We start from the raw sequence: 12,259 nt of genomic DNA, 5'->3' as shown, positions 1-12,259 counted from the left end.
TACGGAACCGACTTTGTCCCAACGTTCCCGTGCGCAGCCGGGGCGGGTCGCTAGTTATATGTAATAATGTACCCGTGCGCAGCCGGGGCGGGTCGCTAGTTATATGTAATAATGTACCCGTGCGCAGCCGGGGCGGGTCGCTAGTTATATGTAATAATGTACCCGTGCGCAGCCGGGGCGGGTCGCTAGTTATATGTAATAATGTACCCGTGCGCAGCCGGGGCGGGTCGCTAGTTATATGTAATAATGTACCCGTGCGCAGCCGGGGCGGGTCGCTAGTTATATGTAATAATGTACCCGTGCGCAGCCGGGGCGGGTCGCTAGTTATATGTAATAATGTACCCGTGCGCAGCCGGGGCGGGTCGCTAGTTATATGTAATAATGTACCCGTGCGCAGCCGGGGCGGGTCGCTAGTTATATGTAATAATGTACCCGTGCGCAGCCGGGGCGGGTCGCTAGTTATATGTAATAATGTACCCGTGCGCAGCCGGGGCGGGTCGCTAGTTATATGTAATAATGTACCCGTGCGCAGCCGGGGCGGGTCGCTAGTTATATGTAATAATGTACCCGTGCGCAGCCGGGGCGGGTCGCTAGTTATATGTAATAATGTATCCGTGCGCAGCCGGGGCGGGTCGCTAGTTATATGTAATAATGTACCCGTGCGCAGCCGGGGCGGGTCGCTAGTTATATGTAATAATGTACCCGTGCGCAGCCGGGGCGGGTCGCTAGTTATATGTAATAATGTACCCGTGCGCAGCCGGGGCGGGTCGCTAGTTATATGTAATAATGTACCCGTGCGCAGCCGGGGCGGGTCGCTAGTTATATGTAATAATGTACCCGTGCGCAGCCGGGGCGGGTCGCTAGTTATATGTAATAATGTACCCGTGCGCAGCCGGGGCGGGTCGCTAGTTATATGACTCGTCAAAGCGCAGACCAAACTAGAACTCTTGGAGCAAGAAAGCTGACATTTCGCTCAGACGTTGTCTTTATGTAAGCAAGAAATAATGTCACATTTTTTAAAATTCCAACAACGGTTTAACGAGTAAAAAGATGTATATTTCTGCCAAGCGAAGCCGCAGACGCGCGCTAGTACATTGATATCCAAATTCATATTTTGTGACCTTGATTAGTTGAATGTTGTGACCTCGGCTACAAGTTGCAAGTCACGGGTCACCTCATACATGAATTCCGAACACGCCATTAAAAGCCCATTACGGTATTGTGTTATATCTACTCGTGCTATGACGAAGGCAGATTCCCGGACGCATATTATGAATATGATCCATACACATTCAGATTGCAGACATCGCCTCGACGTCAACATCTAGGTATATTATAATAAGACATTAGGTACACCGCTCAGGTGATCACTCTTGTCTCGAAGGTATACACGTGGTATACGTGGCAGGATACACGGACGCCGGAAGCGTATTCCTCACCTTAGCGGTTGGTATCGTCCTGGCTATGTCTGCGTAGGAGTTCCTGGGCACGCTGTCGCGCGTGGGGCTCTCTAGTACACGTGGCTATGTCTGCGCAGGAGTTCCTGGGCACGCTGTCGCGCGTGGGGCTCTCTAGTACACGTGGCTATGTCTGCGCAGGAGTTCCTGGGCACGCTGTCGCACGTGGGGCTCTCTAGTACACGTGGCTATGTCTGCGCAGGAGTTCCTGGGCACGCTGTCGCGCGTGGGGCTCTCTAGTACACGTGGCTATGTCTGCGCAGGAGTTCCTGGGCACGCTGTCGCGCGTGGGGCTCTCTAGTACACGTGGCTATGTCTGCGCAGGAGTTCCTGGGCACGCTGTCGCGCGTGGGGCTCTCTAGTACACGTGGCTATGTCTGCGCAGGAGTTCCTGGGCACGCTGTCGCGCGTGGGGCTCTCTAGTACACGTGGCTATGTCTGCGCAGGAGTTCCTGGGCACGCTGTCGCACGTGGGGCTCTCTAGTACACGTGGCTATGTCTGCGCAGGAGTTCCTGGGCACGCTGTCGCGCGTGGGGCTCTCTAGTACACGTGGCTATGTCTGCGCAGGAGTTCCTGGGCACGCTGTCGCGCGTGGGGCTCTCTAGTACACGTGGCTATGTCTGCGCAGGAGTTCCTGGGCACGCTGTCGCGCGTGGGGCTCTCTAGTACACGTGGCTATGTCTGCGCAGGAGTTCCTGGGCACGCTGTCGCGCGTGGGGCTCTCTAGTACACGTGGCTATGTCTGCGCAGGAGTTCCTGGGCACGCTGTCGCGCGTGGGGCTCTCTAGTACACGTGGCTATGTCTGCGCAGGAGTTCCTGGGCACGCTGTCGCGCGTGGGGCTCTCTAGTACACGTGGCTATGTCTGCGCAGGAGTTCCTGGGCACGCTGTCGCGCGTGGGGCTCTCTAGTACACGTGGCTATGTCTGCGCAGGAGTTCCTGGGCACGCTGTCGCGCGTGGGGCTCTCTAGTACACGTGGCTATGTCTGCGCAGGAGTTCCTGGGCACGCTGTCGCGCGTGGGGCTCTCTAGTACACGTGGCTATGTCTGCGCAGGAGTTCCTGGGCACGCTGTCGCGCGTGGGGCTCTCTAGTACACGTGGCTATGTCTGCGCAGGAGTTCCTGGGCACGCTGTCGCGCGTGGGGCTCTCTAGTACACGTGGCTATGTCTGCGCAGGAGTTCCTGGGCACGCTGTCGCGCGTGGGGCTCTCTAGTACACGTGGCTATGTCTGCGCAGGAGTTCCTGGGCACGCTGTCGCGCGTGGGGCTCTCTAGTACACGTGGCTATGTCTGCGCAGGAGTTCCTGGGCACGCTGTCGCACGTGGGGCTCTCTAGTACACGTGGCTATGTCTGCGCAGGAGTTCCTGGGCACGCTGTCGCGCGTGGGGCTCTCTAGTACACGTGGCTATGTCTGCGCAGGAGTTCCTGGGCACACTGTCGCGCGTGGGGCTCTCTAGTACACGTGGCTATGTCTGCGCAGGAGTTCCTGGGCACGCTGTCGCGCGTGGGGCTCTCTAGTACACGTGGCTATGTCTGCGCAGGAGTTCCTGGGCACGCTGTCGCGCGTGGGGCTCTCTAGTACACGTGGCTATGTCTGCGCAGGAGTTCCTGGGCACGCTGTCGCGCGTGGGGCTCTCTAGTACACGTGGCTATGTCTGCGCAGGAGTTCCTGGGCACGCTGTCGCGCGTGGGGCTCTCTAGTACACGTGGCTATGTCTGCGCAGGAGTTCCTGGGCACGCTGTCGCGCGTGGGGCTCTCTAGTACACGTGGCTATGTCTGCGCAGGAGTTCCTGGGCACGCTGTCGCGCGTGGGGCTCTCTAGTACACGTGGCTATGTCTGCGCAGGAGTTCCTGGGCACGCTGTCGCACGTGGGGCTCTCTAGTACACGTGGCTATGTCTGCGCAGGAGTTCCTGGGCACGCTGTCGCGCGTGGGGCTCTCTAGTACACGTGGCTATGTCTGCGCAGGAGTTCCTGGGCACACTGTCGCGCGTGGGGCTCTCTAGTACACGTGGCTATGTCTGCGCAGGAGTTCCTGGGCACACTGTCGCGCGTGGGGCTCTCTAGTACACGTGGCTATGTCTGCGCAGGAGTTCCTGGGCACACTGTCGCGCGTGGGGCGCGGCTCGCGGCAGGAGAAGCTGTCGTGGGTGTTCGCGCTGTACGACGCGGATGGAGATGGACGCATCTCGCGCGCGGAGATGCTGGCCGTGGTGCAGGCCGTGTACGAGCTGCTGGGGCGCACCGCGGCGCCGCCCGTGCCGCGCGGCGCCGCGGAGGACCATGTCGACAGGATCTTCCATGTGAGTCTCCCCACCACTAGACCACTGCTTGTCTAGTGTGTGATGTGATAGACATGAAGGAGAATACGATGACATACTCTTTACGTAATCTGTTGGATACCATTGCCGAAGTTTGTCAACTCGTACGCCATTTCACGCTTCTCTCGAGGAAGACGCGTGAGAGAGAGGGAGACGCACAGTACTCAATCTACTTCTGATGTCATCATACATCATGGTTCACTTTAAGTTGCTCATAAAGTGAACTCTGTCAGTGTCATTGGGCGACGTTGTATATTGTTGTGATGTTCGGTTGCAGCTGATGGACACGAACGCGGACGGCGTGGTGACCCCCGACGAGCTGGCGCGCTGGTGCGCGCGCGACCCCGCGCTGCTGCGCTCGCTCGACACGCTGGACACCGTGTTGTGATCCTCCCGCCCGCCCTCCGCGCCGGGCAGCTCCACCACCCTCGACCCCCTCTCCTCCCCTCCGGACGCCCCCAAATCCTGCTCCGCAAACTTAGACCCTCGCCCCAAATCCTCGAACCTCCCCAAGCCCTCCTCCAAAGCCCACAACTACACCTGCTCGAGGATGTTCGACCCGCACACCTGCTCCTCCCCAGTGGACCCCCTCCGGTCCCAGTCCAGCAACACCATCGACCGCTCTGCGACCGAGCTGGCGACCGACGCGGCCAAGTCCGACACCAACTCCGTCAGGTCCATACCCAAGTGTGACGTGGGCGCGGACAGGTCGGACAGATCGGACGGCAGGTCGGACGTGTCCAGCAAGTCGTCGGTGACGAGCGGACGGCTGGTGGCCAGCATGCGGCCGTCGCCCAGGGGCGTGGCGGTCCCCGTCACCACGTCGCCGGGGAGCAGTCAAAGCGTCGCGGGGACGCCGCCGCCGCCGCCGCCGAGGACTGCTCGAAGGTGAATGACGTAGGGGACACGCGGCCGAGTCAGGGATTGTACACCGCTGCGCTGCACCGGTTCAGAAAGCCGACAAGCTGGTGTGTGTAGTGTGCTGTTACATATTATTGTAACTGAATGAGTTGAGAACATCCACTGTTGAGTGTGTTGCTGGCTCTTCTCAGTAGAACCTACATTCCGTATCGGTGATAGATTCACGGATGTAACATAAGAGATACGGCGTCCTATATTAAAATATTAATACATTTTGATTTGAATATACCCACTAAGTACTGAAAATAAACCAGTAACAACTAAGCAGTTAAAAATATAAGCAACTAGCTGATCCGCCCCGGCTTCGCTCGGGTGGAGTTTAGAAAATTGAGGGGGAGGTTTAATTAAATTTTTCTCTATTATAATCAATCATCAATATTATAAAAAAAGAATTGGCGAAATCGGTTCAGCTGTTCTCGAGATTTGCGATGACCAACACATTTAGTGATTCATTTTTATATTATAGAAGATTAGATACGGACATTATAACATGATATCAATTGTCACATTAATTATCGTTCATGAGCAGATACAGGCCGTTTTAAGATTGTTGGAAAATATTACTAACAACACGGCATTTCGGTATAACAATAATACAGGCAAGTTACCGTTAACTGTAACTTGTCCTCTGGCGTCATGTTGGCACCATTGCTTTGTGCGCTTTATTGCTTACAACTTAGGATTGAATATTGTGTGACTTGCAATGGTGCCAACATAACGTCGGCGGACACGTCACAGTGAACGGTCTGTCATTGAATGTTGTGTCGTTTGTGGCAGGAGTGGGGGGTCGCCCTCCCCCCGCGCCGCGCCGCCGCCCCCCGCCAGGCGCCCTGACTCACTAACTCACAAGGTAAGCTAATCTAGACATAGGTACATAAGAGGATCATCTGAGTAATGACAACGAACAACCACTACAACCTTGAGGCTTTGCCTGTGAGCTCCTCCTGTGAGTCAGTCAGTACAACATGAAGCTGTTCAAACTCCTGTGACGTCATATGTTCCTTCTTCAATAGACCTGGATAAACAGTCATGTGTCTAACACATCATACAACTTGTCTACTCGAGACGACATCTAGCACTCAGCACCTAACTTACATCATACAACTTGTCTACTCGAGACGACATCTAGCACTCAGCACCTAACTTACATCATACAACTTGTCTACTCGAGACGACATCTAGCACTCAGCACCTAACTTACATCATACAACTTGTCTACTCGAGACGACATCTAGCACTCAGCACCTAACTTACATCATACAACTTGTCTACTCGAGACGACATCTAGCACTCAGCACCTAACTTACATCATACAACTTGTCTACTCGAGACGACATCTAGCACTCAGCACCTAACGTACATCATACAACTTGTCTACTCGAGACGACATCTAGCACTCAGCACCTAACTTACATCATACAACTTGTCTACTCGAGACGACATCTAGCACTCAGCACCTAACTTACATCATACAACTTGTCTACTCGAGACGACATCTAGCACTCAGCACCTAACTTACATCATACAACTTGTCTACTCGAGACGACATCTAGCACTCAGCACCTAACTTACATCATACAACTTGTCTACTCGAGACGACATCTAGCACTCAGCACCTAACGTACATCATACAACTTGTCTACTCGAGACGACATCTAGCACTCAGCACCTAACTTACATCATACAACTTGTCTACTCGAGACGACATCTAGCACTCAGCACCTAACGTACATCATACAACTTGTCTACTCGAGACGACATCTAGCACTCAGCACCTAACGTACATCATACAACTTGTCTACTCGAGACGACATCTAGCACTCAGCACCTAACGTACATCATACAACTTGTCTACTCGAGACGACATCTAGCACTCAGCACCTAACTTACATCATACAACTTGTCTACTCGAGACGACATCTAGCACTCAGCACCTAACGTACATCATACAACTTGTCTACTCGAGACGACATCTAGCACTCAGCACCTAACTTACATCATACAACTTGTCTACTCGAGACGACATCTAGCACTCAGCACCTAACGTACATCATACAACTTGTCTACTCGAGACGACATCTAGCACTCAGCACCTAACTTACATCATACAACTTGTCTACTCGAGACGACATCTAGCACTCAGCACCTAACGTACATCATACAACTTGTCTACTCGAGACGACATCTAGCACTCAGCACCTAACTTACATCATACAACTTGTCTACTCGAGACGACATCTAGCACTCAGCACCTAACTTACATCATGCAACTTGTCTACTCGAGACGACATCTAGCACTCAGCACCTAACTTACATCATACAACTTGTCTACTCGAGACGACATCTAGCACTCAGCACCTAACTTACATCATGCAACTTGTCTACTCGAGACGACACTCAGCACCTCACTTGTTTCTTACTTATTCGTTTTTTTTTTTCTTTCTATCTACTTTTCCGTAGAGTTCGGTTATAGTTTTTTTAACTTTTTCTTTTTATACTCAATAAGTAACTCTTCTATTAATAACAGGTAACGGAAGAAGTGTCATCGTCCCGGAAAGCGAAACGTCGTACGAGCCGCGCGTCGCCGCCGCACCCGCGCTGAACTACCGACTCTAACTCCACAGCGATAGGGATCAAACTCCAATGTGCTTTACTCGCGACCTGCTGCACTGTGGACTCAACAAGTGATAGTAATTAATGAACACGTCGTCTTCTGCTAGCTCCAAAGCTCCTACACACAATATACATATAGGTACGTCACGTCACAATAATTTGTTGTATGTCAAAATGTCAAATATCATTTTGGTGTCAAATACTGACTATAATGTCATCATTCACCAGTTCTGGACTAAGAGCCAGCGCGTGCCAGACCATCGTTGGTTTACCTAAGGCGGCCATCGATAATATTACGTAACTAAAATTGTAATCACACTAATTCACACTAATTATATTATAAAGGCGAAAGTTTGTGTGTGTGTGTATGTGTGTATGTTTGTTACTCCTTCACGCAAAAACTACTGAACGGATTTGGCTGAAATTTGGAATGAGCTTAGATTATACTCTGGATTAACACATAGGCTACTTTTTATCCCGGAAAATCAAAATGTTCCCACGGGATTTTGAAAACCCAAATTCAAGCGGACGAAGTCGCGGGCATCAGCTAGTGTAAGATACCGTTTTGTTCTCGGCAAGTATTTTTTGGTATGAAGCGAACTTTCATCGTGACTACAATTCTACGAACTACAATTGTTTTGCTGAATACTTAAAGGAAATATTAACACACAATATTGAATTCTATTGTCTATTGTCTAATTGCAATGCCATTTTGTGAATTGTGTATGTATGTAAGTTTCGTAGTATACGGCAGCCAAAAGGATTTTCGAAGGAAATAGGTATTTATGGTAATATATCACTCGGTGAGACTCTCCTAAGCAATGTAAGCGATGTAAGCGATGTAAGCGATGTAAGCGATGTAAGCGATGTAAGCGATGTAAGCGATGTCAGCGATGTAAGCGATGTAAGCGATGTAAGCCAGCGTAACGTTATTGTGGCATACAACAAATTGTAATGATGTAATGTAATTACATTGACTCTCTTTAACAATACAATTAATTGTAATTTCAACGTTTCTTCTTCGACTTTTCTCAAAAGATAAATACCTATCTAGTACTATCCAAAACTTCTGCTTTTACTTACATCATCATTTTATAATTCATTCATAAAAACAAATATTAATAATATAAGTTTAAAGGGATCACTTCCAAAATTAAAATATTTACTTCGTAATTTGTAATTTTCAATAAATTTTGGTCCAAAAAGATGCTATAAGTAACTACAATTTAAAATATTATTAAACTTAGAAAAAAACCTAATATTAATTAATTAACTCATTAACTTTAATGAAATTAAAAGGACTAAAGTAGTGCCATTATCGTAAAATATTAAGTCTTTATTCTTATTAAAATTAGTTTTACCACTTCCCTTTAATCTTCCGAAATCAGTCAGTTAGTATTGAATCTACCACGGGTCACATTTAACATTTTTGCATTTTAAGTACTCACTCATTACCAGACCATTTTGTATATATATGTCGGAGATACTCGGCAGTAATCGGGACGCAAACGTTGTCTAGTGGCGTTGATCGAGTCTACGCATTATGACACAATCTGGGTTACCATGGACACGTAAGAAAAACAATATGGTTTGAAGATGGTAAGAGAAACGACTTGTGTACTTGTGTAGAATCGTATCCCGCGTTCCTATTAAGCCAACATAATAACCCTGTAGATAAACGCCCAATAGAAGGTAATACGACGATCCTAGAGCTCTCTGCCGACATATACATATTATTATGTCACGTCAAAATGTGTGACACATAACGGACACATAAAACAAAATACATTATGGCGAGTGAGTTCTTAAAATACTATATGCATATTTTTTTTATCAGCAATGTAAGGTACAACGCCTACAATTTTACTCCTCACGCGCCATTTTAACTTTTTGTTTCAAATTTTATGTCAAAAGTACGATTTATTCCTTATTTTAAAGGTGAACCGTACTATTACACGACAGCTGTTGACCCAATAGAGTTAAAATGGTGCGTGGGGAGTAATTTTTTATGCGACATATCTACCAGTGGTAGATATATTGCCCACTGATGCAAAGTATTGAGGAGCTGCGAATTGTCACAAGCTTTAATATAATATTTATAAACATTAAAATTACACATGTTTCTTCCTTTATTTAACCTACGTTTAAAAATAAATAAATACGATTTACAATAATTTAATATAATTAAAATAAGAATTGAATTAATATTAAAATATAATTAAATCATAATTATTAATTAACTCGTTTTATATTATTAACATTAATTAGATTATATTTTAATTTTGCAAACATACATTCATGTATAAATTTTTTCACGCACATTTTTATGCTACTTTGTATTATGGGAAATGCACAAAATATTATGTCCTTAACTTAAAATTAATCAAAACTAGGTATTTCTAAGACAAATTAAACCGAATTTATTTCAAATCCTGTTATCCTGTTATAAATATATGTCGGAGAACAGGAGGATGGCTGATAATTATTATTCATCTTTAGCCGACATCAGAAGGTAGTAATTAATAAGTAGGTACTTTAATCCATGTTCTTTACAAATAGTTCTCAGTAACGTATCGCACATGGAAACCATCAACGTAACACAACCAGATCACCCTAACCTAACCCTACCTATGGTCGCCTCCAACCACCCCTCACAGCGACCCCTCACCTCACTCTAAACTAGCTAACCTAAGCTAAACACTACATCGTGTGATTAGGGCGCAATTGCTATTGCAACCTCTCAATCAAGTCACGACCTACTCCGTTATCTAATCATCTCAAGGTAATCAATCACAACTTCATGAACGCTCTTAAAAGGATCATTGCATCGACTCTCTTACGATCTAAACCAGATCTTATAATTGACTTCTCATTACTAATTCAGAATATCGCAATAGCTCTACCTTCTCCACTCTGTGCACATCTGCATACAGAACACCATAGCATCGTGCGCCACACGCGCCACGACTACTATCCACCCAAATAAGCGATCACAACAGAAACCAGGTAGAATGTAAGCTATTCGATCTCATGGGCAACTCATTGTCTAATCCATTTCAACATTACACGAGAGTCATCAATGATTCTTTACCAACCGGGTTATACGATTCTAAAGCGGGTACCTACTATCAAAGTTAACTTCAAGTTACTATCACACTAAACTATCACTTCAAACTAATCATTATCTCAACTGCCGGTATATCTCCAATTACACTCTAAATCACTAGCGTCTGCAGAAATAACCTTAACGGATGTCCTTATAATAATCTATCCACTGAGCCAAACGTTAACTCACGAACTACTCTAATATTCACCAATAATTAGTATTCCATATTCGTCAAACAACTACGCGAACATTATTAATAGTGCTTTGCAGGCAAAGTCACCGGATGGCACTAGATGTTACGATTTAACACAACGTACATTAGCATCGAACAATTACTGTTCTAACTATATCACAATCACCGAATTAAATATCACGATTAAGAAACTACCTACCTATCTCAAATAATAAAGATTAGCTAAGCTATAATCTGATACTTAATTAATTTAACGCGAGAGAGAATTTTGAACAATGACAAATGCGTGCGTGTCAAAGTCCAACTCTGACAACTAAAATAAAGATGGCTACCTTCCGTAGAGTAAAGCTCATACGTTTCTTTTCACGGTGTCTACAGACAGTAAGAACTCTTTCAATATCGACCCTCCAATACGGCCATTCTGACATGCGACCGTCCTCGGGCGCTAGTATGTATCAAGCACAAACATTTTATAAACGTCAGAACATCCGCTCGTTCATCCTGACAATCAGCACAAGCACACAAACCACATATTCTAAAGCATGCATATCACAACCATTACAAATAAAACAAGCATGACACAACCAAAGCATAGCCCAACTTTATCCATAGTAGCAACTTCTAAAACACACTGCACCATTTGCCATAATAGACTCACCGCTCATAATTATGTCTCATAAAACCCGAACTCCAGCAGTACCCCGCTACTGATCCTATCACCTGTTCCAAATACCCACCACACTATACACCAAGCTAACTCCCCTCAGCTGAAACGGCCACGCCGCCGTCCATCCATTATCGGAACAGCCACCTCGCCGTTTATCATCTAAATGGCCACCTCGCCTTTTAGACAACTCCCTTTTTTTTCAAAACAGCCACCTCGCCGTTTATCATCTAAATGGCCACCTCGCCTTTTAGACAACCCCCTTTTTTTTTCAAAACAGCCACCTCGCCGTTTATCATCTAAATGGCCACCTCGCCGTTTAGACAACCCATTTTTATAAATCAAATATTCTTTAACGTCGCAATAGCACTTTTCCAAAAGCAATTCACTAAGCTCTTCCTTATACACATCCAAACTCATCCTTTTGAGGTCAATCAGCAGCTTAATGTTCATTTTTTTTTTACAGCCATAGCGCAAACGCTTTTAATGCATGTACCACTGTGACATTCTGAAATGCATATCTCGTGCGTGCATCCAACCGACCCACTCATCCTTACCTCATAATCTCGTTGGAAATATTTTTGACATCTCCTAATAAATACGCCCATATCCTCTATGCTCATACATCACAGTGGAAGGACCCCCACGCATACACAAATTCGTCCAATTCATCACACACACCTAATGTGCACCCTCAAATTAGAGTTCTTGTCGCAAATTATTCCCAAAAACTTTAACTCATCAACCCTCTCCATCGTCGCATGATCATGAACTGCATCATTTTAGTTTTATTTAAGCGCACTTCCAAGTCATTATTACTAATTCAATTAATTATCCTCCAAAGCGCCGTTCAATTCCCATTCCTACGTTCCTTCAACATTATTCTATCATCTGCAAACAATACACAACGAACAATGGTCGCTATCGTAATGTCACCAATACAAGTTACAAAAAGAAAACAAATATTCCGGCGAATTTAAA

General features: G+C 46.7%; 2 protein-coding genes across 13 annotated transcripts in view; both read left to right on the top strand.

Moving 5' to 3' along the window:
• The window catches only part of LOC117995071 (Kv channel-interacting protein 4-like), a 68,852-nt gene extending 64,634 nt beyond the window's left edge, over positions 1-4,218 (top strand). For all 12 annotated transcript variants that reach the window (XM_069508431.1, XM_069508434.1, XM_069508436.1 and 9 more), the window contains 2 exons: positions 3,551-3,763; positions 4,059-4,218. In XM_069508431.1, the coding sequence (XP_069364532.1) occupies positions 3,551-3,763; positions 4,059-4,169 (324 nt within the window). In that variant the 3' untranslated portion in view covers positions 4,170-4,218. The remainder of the gene's footprint in view (positions 1-3,550; positions 3,764-4,058) is intronic.
• LOC117995140 (probable inactive serine/threonine-protein kinase slob2) lies at positions 4,190-9,763 on the top strand. Its single transcript, XM_034983137.2, has 3 exons — positions 4,190-4,669; positions 5,480-5,552; positions 7,230-9,763. Exons 1-3 carry the CDS (start codon positions 4,332-4,334, stop codon positions 7,302-7,304), a joined length of 486 nt encoding a protein of 161 aa, XP_034839028.1. The 5' UTR covers positions 4,190-4,331; the 3' UTR covers positions 7,305-9,763.
• The last annotated feature ends 2,496 nt before the right edge of the window (positions 9,764-12,259 follow it).

This window comes from Maniola hyperantus, chromosome 28 (assembly GCF_902806685.2).
Source record: "Maniola hyperantus chromosome 28, iAphHyp1.2, whole genome shotgun sequence".
Lineage (NCBI taxonomy): Eukaryota > Metazoa > Arthropoda > Insecta > Lepidoptera > Nymphalidae > Maniola > Maniola hyperantus.
This window is presented reverse-complemented; position numbering and strand designations above follow the sequence as displayed.